General features: G+C 44.8%; 1 protein-coding gene across 1 annotated transcript in view; it reads left to right on the forward strand.

Moving 5' to 3' along the window:
- Nucleotides 1-19964, forward strand: part of ACADL (acyl-CoA dehydrogenase long chain) — a 28270-nt gene extending 8306 nt beyond the window's left edge. Inside the window, exons 3-11 of the mRNA XM_069733430.1 lie at nt 1673-1810; nt 1895-2059; nt 2141-2207; nt 4324-4488; nt 12164-12265; nt 14056-14169; nt 16554-16681; nt 17918-18004; nt 19697-19964. Coding sequence (XP_069589531.1) covers nt 1673-1810; nt 1895-2059; nt 2141-2207; nt 4324-4488; nt 12164-12265; nt 14056-14169; nt 16554-16681; nt 17918-18004; nt 19697-19790 — 1060 coding nt within the window. The 3' untranslated portion in view covers nt 19791-19964. The remainder of the gene's footprint in view (nt 1-1672; nt 1811-1894; nt 2060-2140; nt 2208-4323; nt 4489-12163; nt 12266-14055; nt 14170-16553; nt 16682-17917; nt 18005-19696) is intronic.
- The last annotated feature ends 3982 nt before the right edge of the window (nt 19965-23946 follow it).

A 23946-nucleotide genomic window follows, 5' to 3' on the forward strand; every position in this document is an offset into this window, starting at 1 on the left:
GAAAGGCATTGGAAGGTGAGTATATAATGATTTTTTATTTTTTATTATTTTTAACATTAGATCTTTTTACTATTGATGCTGCATAGGCAGCATCAATAGTAAAAAAAAAGTTGGTAACGCAGGGTTAATAGCGTTAATGGAGTGCGTTACACCGCGGTCCATTAACGCTGGCATTAACCCTGTGTGAGGACTGACTGGAGGGGAGTATGGAGCAGGCACTGACTGCGGGGAGGAAGGAGCGGCCATGTTGCCGGCGGACTGTGCCTGTCGCTGATTGGTTGTGGGCGGTTTGCCATGACCAATCAGCGACTTGGATTTCCATGACAGACAGAGGCCGCGACCAATGAATATCCGTGACAGACAGATAGAAGGACAGACAGAAAGACGGAAGTGACCCTTAGGCTGCTGTCACACTAGCAGTATTTGGTCAGTACGGTATTTTACATCAGTATTTCTCAGGAAAAACCAGGAGTCGGTGATAAATGCAGAAGTGGCGCATAGGTTTCTATTATACTTTCCCTCTGATTGTTCCACTCCTGGTTTTGGCTGAGAAATACTGATGTAAAATACTGACCAAATACTGCTAGTGTGACGGCAGCCTTAGACAATTATATAGTAGATTTTCTCTATGGTCACTAGAGGGAAGCCGACTCAAACTTGTTAGCTAAAAATGAATGGAAACAGCTAGCTATAGAGATATGCCTGTATACATACCTATAGATTGTTGTACCAGTAGATTCTTCAAAAGTCCCACACTCCATAAAAACAAAATCCTTTATGGATACAGTTTTATAAGTTAGTGCATGTCCATCTTGTGCGTTTTTAGGGTTACTGCTCTTAATTATAGATTATGCTGAAAAGGCGTAAGATGGACATGCAGTAGCTAATAAAAGTGCATTCATAAAGGATTTTGCCTGAATTTTTAAGAATCTGTTGTTGAATCTTGAAGCCACCAAGAGATCCAGTGCACCCATTGCTTTACGGGACACAGACTTACCCTGTACAGCAGAATACACGTGGGAGCGCTCTTCTGTCTGCATATATTGGTATACACCTATATACAATAGCTCACAAACTACTCACATGGCCTGTGATAATGTGTGCATTAATAGAGCATAATAATCCTATAGCTTGTCATTTATGTTCTGTGGTTTCACTGTCCCAGTGAGGTCAGTATAAAGATATTGTGATTTCCATAAGCCTATCTATCTTCACATAATGTTACATCTCTGTAATACCAAGGAAATTCCCACCAGTGGCTTCTACACGGACTGCGGCACACTGCAGACCACCCAGGAGCAGAGCTGCTAGTACCACTATCCCATGGTCCTGACTGGTACATTGTGCAGTTTCTTGTAACTGTGAAGACCACATCTCGATAATATAAGTTCTTATCACCGAAGAAGGGGGAGACCAGACCACCCTGGGACCACTCCTTGCTATTTATGCCCTTGGATTCCCCTAACGTTGACATTTCTGGGACCATCTGTGTAGAAATGCTTTGCTTGGAAACCATCCAAAAATGCTCTGCTGTTATTTTTTAGCAGCTTGTGTATTCTTCAATGTACTAACTACTCACTAGATGAAGTATTATCAGCTGCTATTAGACAAAGCTTTATACATATTTATATGGAATTGAATGATGGTGCTTTGTGTTCTTTGAACTTTTCAGGTGGGAGAAAGCTGGACAGGTGAGCCGGGAGTTGTGGGAGAAGGCTGGTCAGCAGGGGCTCCTAGGTGCCTCCATCCCAGAAGAACATGGAGGCATTGGTGGTGATATCTTGTCTTCTGCTGTTGTATGGGAGGAACAGTAAGTTCTTGAGTCACTGATGCTGGAGCAATGCATTACGTATTGATACCCTACATTCTGCAACTTTTATATCTCCATCTACAGAATGTACGTGAATTGCACAGGTCCAGGATTCAGTCTTCACTCTGACATCGTGATGCCTTATATCTCAAGATATGGTAGTAAGAGCCAGATACAGAAGTACATCCCTCAGATGACAGCTGGCAAATGCATTGGGGCCATAGCAATGACTGAACCAGGAGCTGGAAGGTATGGTGTGCAGATTTGTAGTCTACATCTTGTGCTGTGCAGTTTAACATCCTGATCTCCTTTCTTGCTCTGTCCTTTTAGTGATCTGCAGGGCGTGCGAACAAATGCAAAGAAGGATGGGAGTGACTGGATCTTAAATGGCAGCAAGGTGAGGTTTTATGCTGATCTACTTAACGTGTTTAAATACTTGTGGACCACCAACGTCTTAAAAAGTCTACCCAAGGACATTTTAGAGCGTCATTGCAGAATCGGAAGCTGCACAGAGATTGTACAGCTGCAGGTGCGGGGAACCAGCTGTCGAAAATGGCCATGCTCTCCAAAGAGAAAGCACAAGATTTCTTATTATCTCTGCCTTCTTAATTGCTGTTTTCACAGTTCTGAACTAGTCAGAACAATAGACCTTCATCAGTACACAGATTGTACTGAAACATGACCAAGGGAAATAGCGGCGTGGTACGTAAGCGGTGTCGACCATTCTCATCTGCGTGCCATGTTTCATATCTACTACTGTATGGGATAGGATCCTACTTGGGCACCTGCAAGCCAGAAGTTCCATGTCTTTTTCCCTGCTTCACAGTAGGATATGCAGCTGTATCTGTACTAGAGATGGGTGGACAGCCCAACGAAAGGGTGCAGGTGGTTACTTTCTGGCCATGGACAGGAGGCTTGAGAACTTCTTGAGATTCTTTGTTCCCCAGAGAGCTGTTTGGATTCACCGACCTGGCGTGACGTCATCTGCCCGGCGCACAGGTGATGTCTCATCAGCTCTTCTAATCATGAGCTGATCCGGGAGGGTAAATCAACTCGTGCAGCTCCTGTCCACCGACAGAGACTACTGACCTGGACTATGTACTGGGATCATGTGAAATGATCTGCTCATCTCTACTCTATACACATCTTCATTTTTTCTCTGCCTATGACTTCATTGTTCACTATACTGTACTCCATATTCAGCATTGGAGCAAACGTGCTAGTATATGAATATAGAACCTATATATGTATCTCATGTCTATAGATGAGCAAATAAAAATGTGAAATCTAGGGATAAATCACACGTCCAGGAATCCCATTGTTGCAGAGAAGAACCTCACAGAGCCATCCGCTATAAAAAGCAAGGACAACGTGAACTGGTGGGATCTTTGCAGAAGTGTGGAGATTGTGTTCCCTCGGACCCTTTAGATTCTGTAGGCGGAAAGTTTACCAATATTGCTGTAAAATGTCTAATTTTATGACATGGCGCAATTTGTCCAATTGTCGCTAAACATCTATTTTTTTTATAAAGGTCATTGAAATATTGATGCATGTCCATAAACATATGAATGGTATTAAATTAGTACTACAAGGTCACCTAATGAACTTCAGACACTGCCTGTACAGAGGTTTTCTTTACTCGTAGGTGGTCAGTCACCAAATAGTGACTCGTATTTTAGACTTTGAAAATGTCCTTGAGATTCGTGCCAACTCCTAGTTCCCGAACCCTCCCATAATGAAGGGCATTGGTACTATGTAATGCCTCCGGCCCTGATGAAGGAAGTTCTGGCCTCGTTGTGAGTTCAGAATTTCCGAGGAGTGGGGAGAAGAATTTTAATGTGAGAATCGCCTTAAAAAAATCGAAGTATTTGGCATCTGGCAACATTTGGCACAAATTACTGTTACAGAATTTCAGTCTTCAGCCAAATCAATTTTCAGTGTGACCTCCCCCGCAACACATGTTACAGTAGCTGCATGCTGTCTATACACCGTACTGTAGCTGACAGACCTCACTGCCCTGTGCACTCTATTTTACTCCTGGATAAGTTATTGTATTTTCTTCTTGAGACAGCCAAGGTGAAACGTACGTCGGGGTCGTGATTGTGTTATCAGTTTTTCTCTTTTTTACTGATGGTATGCCTGTAATCTTATATTTCCACTGAATTTATATTATTCTATTATTTATATTTTTGATCCATGTTCAGTGGATGTATACATTTATAAAGTACATTTTATTATTGTTTTTTTTCAATGTTCTATATTTTGCATACAGCCTTTTTACACTTTTAGACTATTTGCATTATGTTTATACCTATACCTGATGCGTTTGTCATGAACTTTCTTTTGTGACGTTTTTAGTATACATCTTTTTTACGTACATGTATTAATAAAGTATATATATTTTCACTTATTTGTAGGTTTGATCAGTATAGTTGAGAATATTCACTTATTCTTACATATATTATATTGTTGTGTGTATGTGTATAAGTTATTGTGTATACTTTTATGTGTAGGTATTTATTACGAATGGATTTATGAGTGATGTGGTTATTGTGGTGGCAATGACTAACCGTGAGGCCCGCACTCCGGCTCATGGTATTAGCCTCTTCCTCGTGGACAATGGGACTAAAGGTTTCATCAAGGGAAAGAAACTGGAGAAAATTGGTCTGAAGGCACAGGTAAGTTCCTAGATGTCTGAGCCTTTTCATTACACGTAGGGCTCTTGCAGACAGTTGTACTACTGCTCTGTATAGAATGGGATTCAGTCCTATTGTTTTAGATCGTTCAGTTTCATCCAGAAAAGGGGACAATTTTTTTCTCCTTTGTCATCTATATGCAAGCCATGTGAAATCTGCTTTCTTACAGCAGCTATTAATCATTTACAGTTTCTTGTGATACCGAATTGCAATGTATCTGTACAATTCGGATGCTATACTGTGGCACACTTTTTTTCTTGAGCAGCCATAGACTTGATTGAGCTAGTCTCATGCTATTTGCATTGGAAATTCGTGCATACTGTGATTTTTGTTTTCTCCTTCACCTCATTGGGGGACACAGGACAGTGGGGTGTATGCTTCTGCCGCCAGGAGGCTGACACTAAGTAAACTTGAAAAAAAAAAGTTAGCTCCTCCTCCATCATATACACCCTGACACCGGCTACCAGAGACTCCGGTTTATGCTTAGTGTCTCAAGGAGGCACATCTCTGGGTCCGGGATTTTTTTTGGACCCGACTTTCAACTTTTGGATTGAGGGGACGACGGACCTTTTTGAGGGTCCGATCTCCCCAAATCATCAACGGGCAAGCACGTGTGATACTGCTCCATGTTTCCTTTCCTGCTACGTGGGATTTTTCTCTGGACTTGGCCCTGACCACCCTGAGGTATCTAGACCCCAGGCTGTACAGGTGCTCCTAGACGTCCGTATGTTCCCCCCTGTTTTCTACACCCCTGCCGGGGGTGTTAGCTGGGGTGGAGGACGGTCCCTCTCCTTATTCTGGGATAATGGAGTTTGGGTGCCTGCACCGTCATTTTTTCCACCCCTCGCTGAGTGTGGTGTGTCAGGGGGTGCTCCTGAGTACCTGTTGCGCTGGCCCTGGGTAGTGCGGTGGTCCGGCTCCGGGTGAGGCTGGCGTCCTTTTTTTGTGGATCGGCGGTGGTCCAGCGCCGAGGCGCCTGCGGCTCTCTGGAGCGGCGCCGCGGCATTCGGTCGGCGGCGCCGCAGCGCTCCGGAGCGGCGCCGCGGTGTAGAGAAGATCGGCGCCGCTGTTCCTCCGGAGGCTGCGGCTTTGCCTGGCAGGCGTGGGGCTGTTCCTGGAGCCCGGGACTTCCGGGCGGCAGACCGCGCTGCGGGGCTCCGCCTCTTCCGGCGCGTCACGTCCGGTTCCGGTTTCTCCGGCCTCTGAGGGGGAAATTTAGGCCGCGGCTTCGGGCCTGCTCTAGGCTGCGGCTTAGTTTGGCGATCCCTCCCCCACTATAGCCTGCTGGACATATAAGGCAGCACGTTTGGAGATAGTGCTGTCAGGATCCATTTCGGTATTCGTGGGGACACAGGACTGGGGTAAGTGCTTCTCTCTCCAGCTGGACTGAAGCATTCTTTTTTTTCCCCAGTCTCTGGCCCTGGGTATAGCATTACGGATCATTATGTCTAGAAAGGTTAAGACTCACACGGTTCTTTTTACCAGTTGTGTATCTTGTAGTGCCCTTTTTCCGCACGCCCAAAGTAATCGCCTCTGTGAGGCCTGTGACCCTGAACATGTCCAGGAGCCCCCCCCCCCTGCCAGTCCTCCAGTAGTCTCTCCAGCCCCAGTCCCTCAGCCAGATGCTGTGGTAGCTCCACCGGAATGGGTCACGTCTTTGTCACAATCCATGGCGTCCCTTACTGAAGCGATCAAATCACTGCAGACCCCGGCGGTCGGGACCGGTAATCCGCCTGTCTCACAGAGGGCCTCGGGGTCTCAGGAATCTGCGGCCTGCAGGGGGCGCGCTCTCACTCGACAGACGCATGGAAAGCGGATTCGCAAAGCGTCTCCCAGGCACTCAGGTGCTTCTGCATCCTGGAGTTCCGTATCTCGCTCTCCTTCCCCTGCAGAAAGCGGTGAAGTTGAGACTGACTACGAGTCAGAAGGGTCTCTTAATTTTGATAAACCTGGGTTTCAGGAGTCAGTAGACAGCCTAATTGAAGCTGTCAATCAGTCTTTGGGGATAGAAGACGAGCTCGTCTCTTCTTCTGATCATAAGGTCTCATTTAAGCGGTCTAAACGGGCCCATAGGGTTTTTTCCTCTCATCCTGAGTTCGAGGACCTGATTCGACGCAATAGGGAGCACCCGGACAAACGCTTTTCAGGGCAAAGAGCTCTGAAGGCTAGGTATCCTTTTGCTTCGGAACTTTGTAGTGATTGGACAGAAAATCCGTCTGTAGATCCTCCAGTGTCCCGTTTAGCCTCTAACACGTTACTATCTCTCCCTAATGGCTCATCGATTAAGGATCCTACGGATCGTCTTATAGAGAGCTTGGCTCGTTCCGTCTTTGAGGCCTCAAGCTCAGCACTTTTTCCTTCTTTTGCGGCAACCTGGGTTGCCAGGGCTATGATATCTTGGTCTGACTCGTTATCTAAGGCTCTCCAGGAAGGTAATGTGTCAGCAGAATTGGCTGAAATGTCTTCTCAGGTAGCTATGGCCGGTAGCTATCTGATTAACGCATCTCTGGATGCGGCAGATTGTGCTTCCTCGGCTGCATCTAATGCTATTGCCATCAGAAGGGCCCTTTGGTTAAGGTCCTGGCGGGCTGATTCTACCTCTAAGAAATCCCTTACATCCCTGCCGTATCAGAGTGGTCGTTTGTTCGGAGAAAAGCTGGATCAGCTTATTTCTGACTCCACAGGAGGGAAAAGTAAGTTCCTTCCTCAGCAGAGGGCCAGACAGCCTTTTCGGCGCCATTTTCAGGCTCGCTTTAGAACCTTTCGCTATGTCAGATGGGCCCCAGCATCAAGTTCTCCTGCGCAGGGTCGGCCCAATCAGGACCGAGACGGTCGGACCCCTTATACGGCCAGCCAGGGGGGAAGAATGCGTCCCCAGTCTTCTAGATCTAGAGGATCTAGGATGCAAAGATTTTCGGCCAAGTGACTGGAGGCCTCTTCCGGGCATCTCCAAAAGGGTAGGCGGACGTCTACTTTTATTTCGCCAGGTCTGGCTTCAGGTAATCCACGACCAGTGGGTGGCAGAGCTCATATCTTCAGGTTACAAAATAGAGCTGGTCGGTCTTCCTCCTCCCCGGTTCTTCCCATCCCGTCTTCCCAAGTGCAAATCTCTTCGTCAAAGCTTGTTCAATTCCATAGAGTCTCTCCGTATCAGCGGTGTCATTTCTCCTGTTCCAAAGGAAGAAAGATTCCAGGGCTTTTATTCCAATCTTTTTGTAGTGCCCAAAAAGGATGGAGCAGTGAGGCCTATCCTAGATCTCAAACTCTTAAACAAGTTTGTCCGCGTTCGACACTTTCGGATGGAGTCTCTGCGGTCGGTCATCGCCTCTCTGGAAAAGGGAGAATTTTTGGCCTCCGTAGACATTCAGGATGCTTATCTTCATATTCCCATCTTTCCGCTCCATCAAAGATTTCTCCGGTTTGCCGTAAACAATCTACACTTCCAGTTCACGGCATTACCTTTCGGTCTAGCTTCCGCTCCCAGGGTGTTCACAAAAGTCATGTCGACTGTGGTGTCCATTCTGCACTCCCGAGGTATTGTCGTCTTGCCATACCTAGACGATCTGCTGATCAAGGGACCAACATTTCAGTCTTGCAAGGAAAATGTCGACATCACTCTGGACACTCTTTCCCGTCTAGGTTGGTTGGTAAATTTAAGGAAGTCATCTCTACGGCCGTCTCGAAAAATCTCTTTTTTAGGCATGATTTTCGACACCTCTCAAGCCTTAACAATCCTTCCCCAGGACAAGGTCCTAGCCCTTCGGCGGGAAGTGAGGAACCTTCTACAACCATACCCTCATACGATTCGGTCCGGGATGAGGGTGTTGGGAAAGATGGTTGCAACCATAGAGGCGGTTCCGTTTGCACAGTTTCATCTTCGACCCCTCCAACGTGCAATCCTATCAGCATGGAACAAAAATCCTCTCTCTCTCAACCGCAAATTTTGGTTGTCTTTCCAGACCAAACAGGCTCTCGCTTGGTGGCTAAACAGCTCATCTCTACTCAGGGGGAAGCCCTTTCCCCCAACCAATTGGCTAGTGGTCACAACAGATGCCAGTCTCCTGGGTTGGGGAGCAGTGTTCTTCCATCACACAGCTCAGGGACGCTGGTCTCCTCGGGAATCAGAACTCCCCATCAATATCTTAGAGATTCGAGCGGTCCGGCTAGCCTTGTTACGTTTTCACCATCTTCTGGCGGGTCGCCATGTCCGGATTCAGTCGGACAACGCCACAGCGGTAGCTTATATAAATCACCAGGGGGGCACCCGCAGCAAGGCAGCCATGCAGGAGGTAAAACAGATCCTACTCTGGGCGGAGAGAAATCACTCTGTGATCTCAGCGGTCCACATTCCGGGCGAAGAAAACTGGGCGGCAGATTTCCTAAGCCGTCAGGGTCTAGCCTCCGGGGAATGGTCTCTCCACCCCGAGGTATTTTTGCAGATTTGCCATCTTTGGGGAACTCCAGACGTGGATCTAATGGCGTCCAAGGTGAATGCCAAGGTGCCCAGTTTTGTCTCTCGGTACCGAGATCCCCAGGCTATCGCCGTGGATGCGCTGGTACTGTCTTGGAACCAATTTCATCTCTCCTATCTGTTCCCTCCTCTGGCACTGCTCCCGAGAGTAATCAAGAAGATCAAATCAGAGAGAGTGCCGGCCATCCTGATCGCTCCGGATTGGCCACAACGGACCTGGTATGCAGACCTCGTACAGCTTCTAGCCGGGGTTCCTTGGCGGCTCCCCGATCGGCCAGATCTTCTATCTCAAGGGCCGATCTACCACCAGAACTCAGAGGTCCTACGTTTGACGGCCTGGCCGTTGAATCTTGGGTTTTAACTCAGGCTGGTTTTTCTCAAGAAGTAGCTGATACCATGATCAGTGCTCGTAAGTCCGTTTCGGCCAGGATTTATTATCACACTTGGAAGGTGTTTCTTTCCTGGTGTAGAGAACGCGGGCTGCCCCCTCTGCGTTTCTCCGTCCCAAACATTCTAGCCTTCCTTCAAGCAGGCCTGGATTCTGGGCTTGCTCCGAGTACCCTTAAAAGGCAGGTTTCGGCTTTATCAGTACTTTTTCAACGCAGGATTGCTCCTAATCGTCAAGTCAGGACTTTTTTCCAGGGAGTCGCTCATAAGGTTCCTCCTTATAAGACTCCTTTGGAAGCTTGGGACCTTAATCTGGTCTTAAGGGCTTTACAGGACGCTCCTTTTGAGCCTCTTCAAGAGGTTTCTTTGATGTTTCTCTCTTGGAAAGTTGTATTTTTAGTGGCCATAACGTCCATAAGACGGGTATCGGAGCTGGCAGCTCTTTCTTGTCGTCCTCCTTTTTTGCGATTTCATCAGGACAAGGTGGTGCTCAGACCAGCACCGTCCTTTTTGCCGAAGGTTGTTTCATCATTTCACATTAATGAAGATATTGTTCTGCCCTCTTTTTGTCCGGCACCTACGCACCGTGTAGAAAAAGCTCTCCATACGTTGGATCTGGTGAGGGCTCTGAGGAGGTACGTTTCCCGTACGGCCCGCTTTCGCCAGACGGATGCTCTGTTTGTCCTTCCGCAGGGTCGCAGGAAGGGATGCGCGGCTTCAAAATCTACCCTGGCCAGATGGATAAGGGCGACCATTCAGGAGGCTTATCGCTCCATGGGCATGACGGTTCCGGCTGGAATCAAGGCTCATTCGACTAGAGCAGTGGGGGCTTCCTGGGCCGTTCGGCACCAGGCCTCAGCAGAACAGGTTTGCAAGGCTGCGACCTGGTCTAGTCTGCATACATTTGTCAAACATTATAATGTCCATTCCCAGACCTCTGCAGATGCAAGTCTGGGTAGAAGAATTCTTCAAGCGGCAGTGGCGCATTTATAGACAAACATTATCTGGATGTCTTTTTCTGGTGAGTGATTTTTCCCACCCAGGGACTGCTTTAGGACATCCCACAGTCCTGTGTCCCCCAATGAGGCGAAGGAGAAATAGGGATTTTTGGTTACTCACCGTAAAATCCTTTTCTCCAAGACGCTCATTGGGGGACACAGCTCCCTCCCTGGTAGCCTTATGGCTGCTTTGGTTATATCTGATTACATTAGTCAGTAGGATCTTTTCTAGACATAAAGTTTCTGTATTTATGCTGTTACATTATTTTTTTGTGTTTTGTTCTCCTACTGCTTTTTGCACCAAACTGGAGTCTCTGGTAGCCGGTGTCAGGGTGTATATGATGGAGGAGGAGCTAACTTTTTTTTTTCAAGTTTACTTAGTGTCAGCCTCCTGGCGGCAGAAGCATACACCCACAGTCCTGTGTCCCCCAATGAGCGTCTTGGAGAAAAGGATTTTACGGTGAGTAACCAAAAATCCCTATTTTCACAGGCCGATTCGGTCAGTGAAAAAAATAATTAATCTGCACTTGAATAACATTGGTTCGAGTGTAACCTGTTTTCTTAAAGGATAGCACTCGAATTTATGAGCTATAATAGAACATTTGAGTTACTATGCGGTTTACAAACCAATTGTCTTTTTATTCTTGAACTCCTTAAAGGGAATCTGTCACCACATTTGACCTTTACAAGCTATTAATATGGCCATACAGGTTATACGGTATGTGCACACGTAGAAAGCTCCTCTGCGGATTTTTCCGCGATTTGATAAATCCGCAGTGCAAAACCGCTGCGGTTTTTCCTGCGGATTTATCGCGTTTTCTACTGCGGATTCCGTTGCGGTTTTACATCTGCAGTTTTCTATTGGAGCAGATGTTAAAACGCTGTGGATTCTGCACAAAGAATTGACATGCTGCGGAAAATAAAACGCTGCGTTTCCATGTGTTTTTTTCCGCAGCATGGGCACTGTGGATTTCGTTCCCCATAGGTTTAACAGTGTACTGTAAACTCATGGGAAACTGCTTCGGATCCGCAGCTGCGGAAACGCTGCGGTTCCGCAGCAAAATCCGTAACGTGTGCACATACCCATAGACTGCTGAAAACAGTCCTCCTTGTGTGTCTCATATCAGATGTCTTGTTGTTGATAATCATCTTTTATCACTTTATATAAATGACCTCTTCCAGGCTCTGGGGAAGATGTTACCTGGAAGATAACTCTGCCCCCGGAGATTATACATGAAGGGTAGTTACCAGTGTGATGTGTAATGGCCGCTCTCTGCTCTCCTGATGTCACTGCAGAGCTGTGTGTGATTATACCTGACACATCTGCAGGTTCCTCTCCGCTTCCATCTCACAGGCAGACAGGGCTGCAATACTATTGCAATACAGCAGCGCTGAGGGAGAAACAAAAAAAGTGTTTTCAAGAAGACAAATGTCATTTCTCCTATTCTGTGTTAGTTACTTGTCTCACACTGGTAACTCCCCCTTTATGTAAAACAAGCTCCGGAGGCAGAGTTATCTTCCAGGCAGCGCCCTCCTCAGAGCCTGGAAGAGGTCATTTACATAAATGGATAAAAGACGATTTATCAACAACAGATCTGAGACATACAGGTAGGACTGTCTATAACCTGTATTCCCATATTAACAGTTTAGATAGGTCAAATGTGGTGACAGATTCCCTTTAAGATGCTCATCTGCTGGGATTTGTAAAGTATTTTGCAGAACATTAAAGTGGCCTTTATCCTCTGAATGTCAATTTCCCTGTGATGGAAGATTGCATAATGCTATTCATTTTACTGTCTAGGACACCGCAGAGTTGTTTTTTGAAGATGTCAGACTCCCTGCTGAAGCTTTACTGGGAGAAGAAAATAAAGGCTTCTACTACCTGATGAAAGAACTTCCCCAGGTAAGTACACTTTTTTTTTTTACTTGTTTTAGGAAGCGGTAGATTAAATAACAGCAAGATGATGAACATTTACACGGTCTCCAAGAAGGTTAGTGTTCCAAACGGTAAATGCGAAAATTAAATTAACTAATAGCTATGAAAAATGAGGGAAGGTGATTTATTGGGTTGTGGTCTAGAGAAATTACACTTATACAGGCTTTTGGAAAGCATCAATAAGGTTGACCGTGGACATCGCTAACAGGTCAGCTCCTCCACTGCAGTGGGACAGTTAAGGTACCATCACATTAAGCGACGCTGCAGCGATATAGACAACGAGCCGATCGCGTCACTGTTTAGGTCGCTATAGAGACGTCAAACACAGCAGCTCCAGAACGATGCAGGAGCGATCCAGTGACGTACTTATCGTTTTCGCTGGTTGTTAGCTCAATGAAGAAACATTGCAGGCATCGTTGCTTTTGCTGTCAAACATGACGAATCACGCCGACCTGACGACCAAATAAAGTTCCGGACTTTCAGCGACGACCAGCGATGTCACAGCAGGAACCTGATCACTGCTGCGTGTCAAACACAACGAGATCGCTATCCAGGACGCTGCAACATCACGGATCGCTGTCGTTCTCGTTGGAAAGTTGTTCAGTGTGAAGGTACCTTTAGACTACTAGGCACTGCACAGCAAAGTGCTAAAAGATAGATGCAAACTGTCAGCACAAGCTCACTGTAGACAATTAAAGGCATTTTCTATTGATTACCTAGCCTTACAATAGGTCATCCTATAAGATGAGTGGGAGTGAGAAAGCCGGTTCCCCCACTGATCGGCTGTTGTCACCTCCAGCACTGGTCAAATGTAAGTGGTGACCGGAGCAGAACCCTGTTGCTCTCTACAGTGTTTAGTGGCTGCTGTCAGGAACTGCAGATCAGCTCCATTGATAAGAAGAAAAGCTGATCTTCACTACTCGGCAGCAGCCACTAAATAGTTAATGGAGCTGCTGGGCTCCTCTCCGTAGACTTCTTATATTTGGCCAGTGCTGAAGGTGATGATAGTTGACCTGTCGGGAAGCTGAGTGTCTTTCCCCCAATGATCTTATATTGGTGACCTATATTATGGAAAGGTCATCGATGTAAAAATACTGAAGGTGGCCATAACTGTTAGATGAATATTGGAGGGACCGGACAACTATCTACTGTGTATGGAGGTCTTTCCATCTTACCCAGGATGACAGATCTTTGGATGAAAAGACGGGCTGGGTATGTTAAATGAGCCAATGATTTGTTCTCATCTGTGACCAGCTACCCCCTGGTTGAGGTTCCTGGCAGCAGCTTGCTCCTATCTACTCGCCACATCACATGCTTGGTCAAGCGTGCCTGCATATGGGTAGTGTGTCTGGAGGCACAGGTGTCGGCCAAGCCAGTGTTCACCAAACGGCTTTCTGAAGTCTATAGTCAGTTTTGGTGAGTAAGTTATTCTAAAAGATTACTGCTCAACCAGCCACAGAATTGAGAAGACCGTGGCCCCGGGCAATAACTTCTTGTAATGTATACGGGTATTTGTGTGTGCATTGTATTGTGTATGGATCGTGTAGTTTGGGAAGGCATTCCCTCTTCAGAAATCTTTGTGTTAGTCTTTTCCCACCAAAGTCTTTTATGGCATATCCACCAGATATGCCATTAACGCTCAATAAGAGAGAACCCAACCTCCAGGACCAAAGGTGAGGACAACTGATCAGTTATTCTAGCAGAAGCAGTCGGCCAAAAAGTCATAATAGTTTTGTTTCCCTATTGTCACATTTCAGGAGAGACTCCTGATAGCCGACATGGCGGTTGCTAGCTGTGAATTCATGTTTGAAGAAACCAGGAATTACGTCAAGCAGAGGAAAGCCTTCGGAAAAACGATTGCACACTTACAGGTAATATAAAGACGCCGATAAATAACAATGGACGTATGATGGAGGTAACTGCAATACGTTCAGTGCCCTAATGTACTCTCTTAAAAAAATAATCCCTATTGTAAGTGGGAGCAGTCTGAACCTGGAAGTAGAGAAATACGCCAAATACATTTCCCAACAACTTGTCGAGACTTTGGCCTTGTATGGCTCTATAACGTCTCAGGTTGGATAATGCAGCTGTTCAGATCTTTCCTTTTCAGTCATACTTTTGAGAGATGCTTCCCTGTTTTCTGATCTGATGCCATCCTTGGACCTAGATATACTGCTCCTGTAGGGAGAAGTAAAGCAGTTAAGGGTATTTTATGAATCTAGATGACAAAGGTTATTCCAAAGTTAATAAGATACAGAACACAATAGCGGGAATTTAATATGAAACCCAGTAAGGTGCTTGCACATGTAACATAATAGTTGTGCTGTTTCCAGAGGAAAATCTACAGTGTAGTTCAGTAACACACATGTAGATAATACGTAATAGATCACGTCTTGATTTTTTCGCAGATATTTTCTGCTTATAAATTGACATAAAATGCGGATTTTCAAATCCACTGCTTGTCGATTCAATGTAGATTTAACCTTTACAGACCATAGGGTGATATCTGTGGCAGTTCCCTAAGAAAATCTGTATGTGCTGTACATTCTATTTTAAGAGTTAGTCCCAACATTACACAAAGAATAGGTGATAACTGCTGGATCAGAAAGTAGCCGATTGCTGAGATCCCCACTGATCCTGAAAATATGACTCTGAAAAGCCCTGTAGCAATGGAGTGCGTCCTTATAGGAATGCTGGAGGTAGCGGAGTACAGTGCTCTGCATCTTGTAGTGGTCCCACGGAGAATGCTTCGGGAGGTGGTGCACATGCATGACAACCACTCCAATTCAGGGCCTCGTGTTAGGGTTCAGCAGGGGTCCCAGTAGTCAGCTACTCCCTCCACCACCTTTACTGATCTGTAAGTTATTAGTATTTTATTTATTGCCTATGGGAATGCCAGAAAAAAACAATTACAGTAGTCTAAAAAAAAATCACCGAAAAAAGGCAGCTGTATTTACTATAAGACACAATACTAAATGCAGCATGCTTCCATGATAAAGGGATATCCATTTAAATGAATGTACTATTATGGCTCACCCGCTGAGGTGGGATTCGCTAAACCGTAAGCAGCATGAACTCAGAAGAATTAATGCAGTGGATTTGGATAGGCTGGACGGCACGTGGAGCAGTGAGGATAAGTAGAGCTGAACATTCTGGTTAGCACGTGGAGCAGCTGAGCTGTTTATGCTGACAGGGACCTTGGAATAGCAGAGCTGAGAGTGCTGAAACCTTGGAGTGGCAGAGCAATATGTGCAGTCAGGCATTTTGGTACAGCAGGTTACCCGCTTAGCATGCGCACAAGAGAGCCTGACGCAGGAGAGAGAAGGAGAATAGAGCATGTTATGTCTGTAGAGGCACAATCACACAGGTAACATACAAACCAGGTGAGACAAACGCCTGAACCTGCAGACTAGGAAAGTCCCTAATCTGACCGTGATTGGTCCCTGCCTGACCTCGGAGGTTGGCACCCTAAGTCTACGCAATGGCGCTCCTGCTCAACGTCAACTAACCCTGAATATCCTTAACTGCACCCTCTCTATAAACAATGTGAAATACACTAAAATCTGAGCTAACGTCACAGGCCTATGAACGTGTTCACAGAGACACACAGGAAAGACGAAAGAAAATATGAAGAACTACACAACAAACTGAATACGTGGAAAAAACTCCCAGACCCCAAATGTAAAAGAAAGGAAAGGGTACTGGGGAGGAAGACACACAAACAACCGTAGGAAAAGCTACAGAGTTTAACTAGGTAAGATACTCCCTAGCTGAGGAACTGGTTCTCCAAACACCATCTGTCTTGAAATATAGCCAGGAAAGATGCAGGTACAAGGGGAGTATAAAGAGTCTCTCCCAAGAAGTGATAGGACAGAATCATCAGCAGTTGGATAGAGACCAAACTGGCTGTGGCTCAGCAAAAAGGGAAAGGCATGAGAGCAGTACTAAAACCGGGATGCTTGAGTAAAACATACAGTGTGCAGTATATATATCATTTTTTTTTTTACTGCATGGAATATCAACAGCTATTTTGGGCAGCAAAGACATATATACGGCCCAAACTGAGGCCAAAAGTACATCGGAGGGATGTTCACTTATATTTGACACACATGCGGGAGCTTTCCTGGTGCATACAGAAAAGATGCAGTATGAATGCAGAGTTAATTGTGATTTTCATTGTGTACAAGGCACTAGGCGGTTTCCTTCATTTAGTTTTTTATATTATATTTTATTTCATGTATTTTTTTTTCCCAAGACCGTACAACACAAGTTGGCAGAAATGAAAACGCAGATCTGTGTAGGTCGCACCTTCTTAGACAACTGCCTCCAGCTTCACACAGATAGACGCTTGGATTCTGGAACCGCTTCCATGGCAAAATATTGGTATGCATGAGAAAGATGCTTTCCACAGAACCCCACACTCGTACACACTCCTGTTTTATTACTTTTGCATTGTACTAATTTCATTGTAAACCTGCATCAGGATTCCTTAATATCTGCGTGAAAGTTTATGTGTCTTCTCTTTAGTTGATGAATCAGGTCCTCTTCATATCTCGGGAAAGTCTACCCAAGTCTTCGGGGTTAAGCTTGTTGACTGCCGTCCCAGTCTCCATGGAGCTGTCCTTTTAGCTCTTTCACAAGTCTGGCATTTGTTTTCACTTGATCTTTTCACAGCATTGTCTGGTTAAAGGAAAGTAGGCATTAAATTGCCCTTTTTACAAGCACATAAAGTACACTTCTATTTAACACTGGAGGTATGCCGGCTGACAAATTGGTCCGGTTCATTGGAGACACTCTAGAAGTTTATCGTACTTTCTTTTGACTACACTTATGGTGGTCACCACTTATATACTTTCCTGACGTAAGAATGTAAATGTTATTTTATGTGATAACCATAGGCTCCCTCTTTATCGTCTTTTTCTCAGCTGGATGGTTTATTTATTGGCTTGTGTTCTCTGACACAATACTATAGTCACATAGTAGGTACAATGCCGGTGGACAGATTCACATCAAATGTCCCAAAAAATCAATAGCGAAATACAAAATGTATTTGGAAGGAAAACGTCTGAAAATAATAATGTTTGATATGTAAAACTTCCAGCAGATGTGCAGTCACGAGCACAAAAATATCCTGTCGATGGGTTATGCTGATCTTCTATTTCTTTTTTTTTTTTTACGTACTGCTGGGTTGGTTTTTTAGCTAGGCTTCTGCTGTGAGGAGGCTTTTCAGCCTTGCAATGATCCTCTTGGAGTTTAAATATGCAAATTACCTCTTCAGAGAAGAGGACTAGAACTTTAGTGCCACCGATTGAAAGTTGCAATCCTAAAAGTCAATATCAGCCTTGTCACATAACTTAGGATAAAAGCCAAACTAGAATCCCCATCCACAATGGTGAATAAAGCAAACCTCCAAAACAGATGAACATATTAACAAGTGACTTTAAAAAACTGCAAATGAAAAGATGAAAAACAAAAATGGTAGCAAAGCTAGACAAAAATGGCACTAAAGCAGTGGTGAATCAGCCCCGACAGTCTTTTGGTAAATCCGGTCATAATTCTGGGGCATTCCGCTTGATAAATGTCCCTCACTGTCTAATAGGGTTGCCTGATATTTTCCAGGGCATCTGACCTCCAGAACGCAGTGGCTACTCAAGGTGTCCAACTCCATGGAGGATGGGGTTACATGTGGGAATATCCCATTGCAAAGTAAGTCGCATTTTAAAGTACACCGTCCATAAGAGATATAGTCTATAAAACATACAAAGACTTACTATAGGTTTTTTTGCCAGAAAAATCATCATTAAAAAAAACTGTGATCATACCCTATTAGCATCTGATATTTTATATATTTCATGAAAAACCTACTGTATATACTCGAGTATAAGCCGAGTTTTTCAGTACATTTTTTTTTGTGTGCTGAAAACGTCCCCTTCGGCTTATACTAGTGTCATTGTCCCAGAAGATGGCGGGGGAGGGGGAGCGGCGTATCAGCAGGGCACAGGAGGCAGGAGCCGGCTGTTGCGGCTAAGTCCTATGCCCGCTGCTGAAGAGATATGAATATTCACTTCACTAGCAGCGACCGGGCAATCACTGCTGCGGGCTACTTAACACTTATGAATATTCACCTCTATCCACTCCCACAAGCATGGAGTGGAGTGAATATTCATTACCTTAATGAGCGAGGGCACGTGATCACCCAGCCACTGGAGCTGCGGGCAACAGAACAAGATGCAGCGAGGGCATAAATTGAAGGTAAGTAGGATGTTTGGTTTTTGTATGCTTTTCTCATGGGGGCCATGCGTACAAGGATAGGGATGAGGAGCCATGTACACCAGGATGGGGATGAGGAGCCAATCAGACAAGGATGGGGATGAGGAGCCATGCATACCAGGATGGGGATGAGGAGCCATGCAGACAAGGATGGGGATGAGGAGCCATGCAGACAAGGATGGGGATGAGGAAGCCATGCAGACAAGGATAGGGATGAGGCAGCCATGCAGACAAGGATGGGGATGAGGAGCCATGCAGACAAGGATGGGGATGAGGAGGCCATGCAGACAAGGATAGGGATGAGGAGGCCATGCAGACAAGGATGGGTATAAGGAGGCCATGCAGACAAGGATGGGGATGAGGAGCCATGCAGACAAGGATGGGGATGAGGAGCCATGCAGACAAGGATGGGTATAAGGAGGCCATGCAGACAAGGATGGGGATGAGGAGCCATGCAAACAAGGATGGGGATTAGGAGCCATGCAGACAAGGATGGGGATGAGGAGCCATGCAGACAAGGATGGGGATGAGGAGCCATGCAGACAAGGCTGGGGATGAGGAGCCATGCAGACAAGGATGGGGTGAGGGGACAATGCATATCCAGCTTAAGTTAAGAATAAGTTTTCCCTGTTTTTCGTGGCAAAATTATACTCTGGCTTATACTCAGGTCGGCTTATACACGAGTACATACAGTACTTTTAGTACAACCCATATTTCCTTTGAAACAATGTTCTCATCTTAACATTCCTTATTTTGTCTCCTTTCCAAAAACTTATGTCTGCAGGCTCAGTTACCTGTAAAGAAAGCTACTGAGCTTTACCTCTGAGCTCAGTGATTGGCTGCAGCGGTGTAGTAGTGATGTTACTACTGCAGTAAAACAACAGAGACAGTGGCGAGGCACAGCACTAATGAGTTAAGCTCAGTGGGTTTGCTTTGACAGGTTACTGTGCCTGCATTCAGAAGTTCTTTGAAAGGGGACAATCTAATTAATCAGAGTTTTTGCAGCTCCTTTTTTATAGGTTTCCTCCACTTAAAAAAAAAAAGAAAAAAGGAGCAGCCACAATCTAGAAAATGTCGCTTTTAGTGTTTTACACGTAATAATTTTTTTTTCTCCCGTTTTCTGTGCAGGGCTTATGTAGATTCTCGTGTTCAGCCCATATACGGTGGCACAAATGAGATAATGAAGGAACTCATTGCAAGAGATATTGTGAAAGACAACTGATGGTTTTCTGTAGATGCCACCAAGTGCCTGCAATTTATACAAATTTGCCACCTAAGGACTAATATGCGAACCAACGATTGATTTCACACTTGGAAAAGTGTAATCTTTGTACAAAATCTATTTAACTGTAACATTGTCATCTGATTTGATAATAAATAATAATAAAAGGTTTAACCCTGCTGTTCTGTTAGGTCAAAAATGACCGTTTTTGAAATTCTATAATGTTATAAAAATTCAGCGTGTGATTCTGAGACTTGAGGCTCCCTGACTTTTCGTCATTAGGGGGGTACTCTCTGTGGGAATTTTTTTTTTTTTTAATTTTTGTTTACTTTATTTGGTACAATTTTTTTTACACTTGTACTGTTCGGTCAAAAATGACCGATAGGCCTTTATTCAGCTCTCCAGACAATTTTTGACAAAAATAAAGGTGCTATCACCTCATTTTGAACTATATATTGCATCTACTACTATTTATCAATGTATCTGACTACTTTTGGTCAGAAAAGATTTACACATACCAACATTTTCAAGTTGCGATACAGCCGACGGATTCGCTTCCAGTATAGCTATGCGCAATTTATTTCACTGGTTTTTATTTACCCTGCTGTTCATATAGATCTAGTTCCATTCAGTTGTCAACATTTCATATTGTAAATCATGATTTTCTGATTTTCCATGTGTTTGCTGGTTGTACAGTATTACACTGTCAATGCTGTCCTAAGCAGAATTCACCTAAAGTGTTGTACTGTGAGCTTTTTCCTGCTGCAGGGTGGTGTCTGCTCTGATCTTATCTGTAGACAGATAACATAGCAGTGTAGAGTTTCAGTTCAGCTGGAGACAACACGGAGTGAGCAGAGGTTCAGACGTCAGAGCTCTGAAGTCCCATTTTTACAGGTATGTTACAGATAAATTATTCTTTTATTCTAAAATTATTCAATATTCTCACTGCTGTGATAAAATGGATGATAGGGGGTTAGCATTAGGGTTGTGTAGACTCAATGTCTGCTTATGAGTACATATTCTCACTGCTGTGATAGAATGGATGATAGGGGGTTAGCATTAGGGTTGTGTAGACTCAATGTCTGCTTATGAGTACATATTCTCACTGCTGTGATAGAATGAGTGCATGCCTCATTTTTGTTTGCAACGCTCCAGCACCATAATCACAGGGCATATCTCAATGTGTGACGGGACGTTATTGTGTGTATTGTTGCGAAATTGTTTTGATTTTTTTTTTCATTCATTGTTTATGGATATATTTTATTTTTTCATTCAACAGTGATGCCTTACAGCATGAGAAGAAGACACTTCACCCAAGCTGAATTGGAGGAGTTTATAAACGACTCCGATACAGACGAGGATGTTAGGTCCGGTCAAAAATGACCGGGAACAGTATAAGTGTATAAAAAACAACGTTTTTTGCCATTTTATAGAGAAAAAAGCTTTTTTTTTTTTTTGCCTTTGAAAAAAGTATATCTACATAATGTTTGATATTATTACTTATAGTTAACATTTAGATCAAGATTTTTTTTTTATCTGCAAAAATAATCAATTTTTACAAAAATCGAAAAAATACCATGTTCCCTTTTGGATATAAAAAAAATATAAAACAAGCTTTGTATTTATTTTTTTTTCTGGTATTTGAACAACCATCTTCACAAGCAATATAACAGTGCAAAAACTGTTTAAAAAAACCACTTAGATTAGCTAAAAATGATTATTTTATAAGGACGGTCAAAAATGACCGGGAACAGTACAAGTGTATGTGAAATCTAAACAGAACAGCAGGGTTAATAAGATGGATTTAAGGGAGCAGAGATGTGACCACACTTGCAGCCCACGTGCCAAAACAGAGGATATATACACTATAGGGCCGATGCATCAAAGTGGTTACGATAGTTTTTTGGCATAAAGCACTTTGAAAATTTGTCAAGTTTTTGTGCAACGCAAGGTTGCACAAAATTTGTGCGAATTTTGGTGTTTTTATGCCAGTCCTGTGCAGCTCTGCCAAAGTGGGCAGCCCATGGATAGGGTATAATTCATCATACATCACTCCACACAAGTGTTGTCACTTACACCACAAATGTTACACGTCTCACAAGGAGGAGTACACCGCTGAGAAGAGGCATCCGATTTATAAAGTTGTTTGCACCTCTAATGAATTTTTGCGCATCATATCCCACCTTGGACGTTTATTTAGACTGGCGGGTACAGCAGCATCTTTAATGAATTGACCCCCAACATGTATATAGTACCAGTTGGTCACACTCTAGATATTGGTGTACATCGAATGACCCTCCTGACATTACATTGTGATTGAGAATGCATGACCAAAAAAGTGTGCGTGGCTGATCTGCAGTTTGCTGCCCTATTGCTATTTTAGTGCCGAGATTTTACTGTAAAACAAAACAAAATCACAAGCGGGTCACAGTCCGTATTTGGATTTTTGGCCCTAGTCATGTTGGAGTAACATGCTGCAACTTGACTTACTGCATATAGTTAAATGCCAAATCTGGGTGTGCGATTGTGATCTTCACGTTGAACAACCAAAGTTGCCTTGTAAACACCCAATAATCTGAGACAGATCTCTATAACTGCAAACCGTCACCATGATTTACTATAAAATGTCATTACCTTTTTCGATGTCCGGAACAGCACTCTAGCAACCTGTTCATAAGTGTCCGACCCCCCCCCCCACATATCTAATAAAATACCTTTTTTAATCATGTGCCAAATGATAAAAGTTGACATCCAGTCCAATGGGTGTTACTAGTCTGCACTCGGCACCTCCCCTATCCCTGCAATCACCGCCTCTCCTGCCTTGATTGATGTGACTGGTGTCTTCTGTCACCCACTGTCTGTTGTATCTGGGCAGCTTCTGTTCTCTAGGTAGGCACCAGGGCCGTTCTCTAGGCAGGCACGAGGGCTGTTCTCTAGGCAGGCACGAGGGCCGTTCTCTAGGCAGGCACGAGGGCCGTTCTCTAGGCAGGCACGAGGGCCGTTCTCTAGGCAGGCACGAGGGCCGTTCTCTAGGCAGGCACGAGGGCCGTTCTCTAGGCAGGCACGAAGGCCGTTCTCTAGGCAGGCACGAGGGCTGTTCTCTAGGCAGGCACGAGGGCTGTTCTCTAGGAAGGAACGAGGGCTGTTCTCTAGGCAGGCACAAGGGATGAAAAGACTGGACGATGTAGGTGAGATCAGCCGCTCAATCAAGGCAAGAGGGCCAGCAATTTGAGGGGAAGCAGGAGGTGCCGAGCAAAGACCAGGGACACCCATCAGACCAGACACTGATGATCAGCACACGGTGCTGTATTATTTTAAAACATCATTTCTTAAGATATGCGGGGAGCTGGGCAATTATGAACAGGTTGTTGGAGTGCTGTTCAAGAGGACATAGTTTATATAGGGAGAACCTGATCACAGGTTCCCTTTAAATTAGGATTTCTAGTTTATATAATCGTCTAAGGGGCACTTCCGTCTCTGTCTGTCTGTCATGGAAATCCCGTGTCGCTGATTGGTCGTGGCCGACATAACGCGGTGCAAGGCAGTCCGTTAACGCTGCCATTAACCCTCTGTGTGACCAAATTTTTACTATTGATGCTGCCTACGCAGCATCAATAGTATAAACATATAATGTTAAAAATAATTTTAAAAATCATTATATAGTCACCCTCCGACGGCTCCCCGAATCCAGCCCAGGCCTTTCCCGCCCCTTGCGCGCCGCTCCGTCCCCCAGAATGCATTGCAGCAATGACCGGAGATGACGTAGCGGTCTTGCGAGACCGCTACATCATCACATGTTATTGCCGCTTGCGACCAGAGCGGCGCGCGAGGAAAAGCAGGAAAGGCTTGGGCTGGATCCGGGGGCCGTCGGAGGGTGAGTATATAACTATTTTTTATTTTAATTCATTTTTTTAACAGGGATATAGTGCCCACATTGCTATATACTGCGTGGGCAGTGTTATATACTGCGTGGGCTGTGTTATATACTACATCGGCTGTGCAATATAATACGTGGCTGTGCTATATACTGCAGGGGCTGTGCTATATACTGCGTGGGCTGTTATATACTGCATCGGCTGTGCAATATACTACGTGTGCTGTGCTATATACTACGTGGGCTGTGCTATATACGTGGACTGTGCTATGTACGTGGGCT

This window comes from Ranitomeya imitator, chromosome 7 (genome assembly GCF_032444005.1).
Source record: "Ranitomeya imitator isolate aRanImi1 chromosome 7, aRanImi1.pri, whole genome shotgun sequence".
Lineage (NCBI taxonomy): Eukaryota > Metazoa > Chordata > Amphibia > Anura > Dendrobatidae > Ranitomeya > Ranitomeya imitator.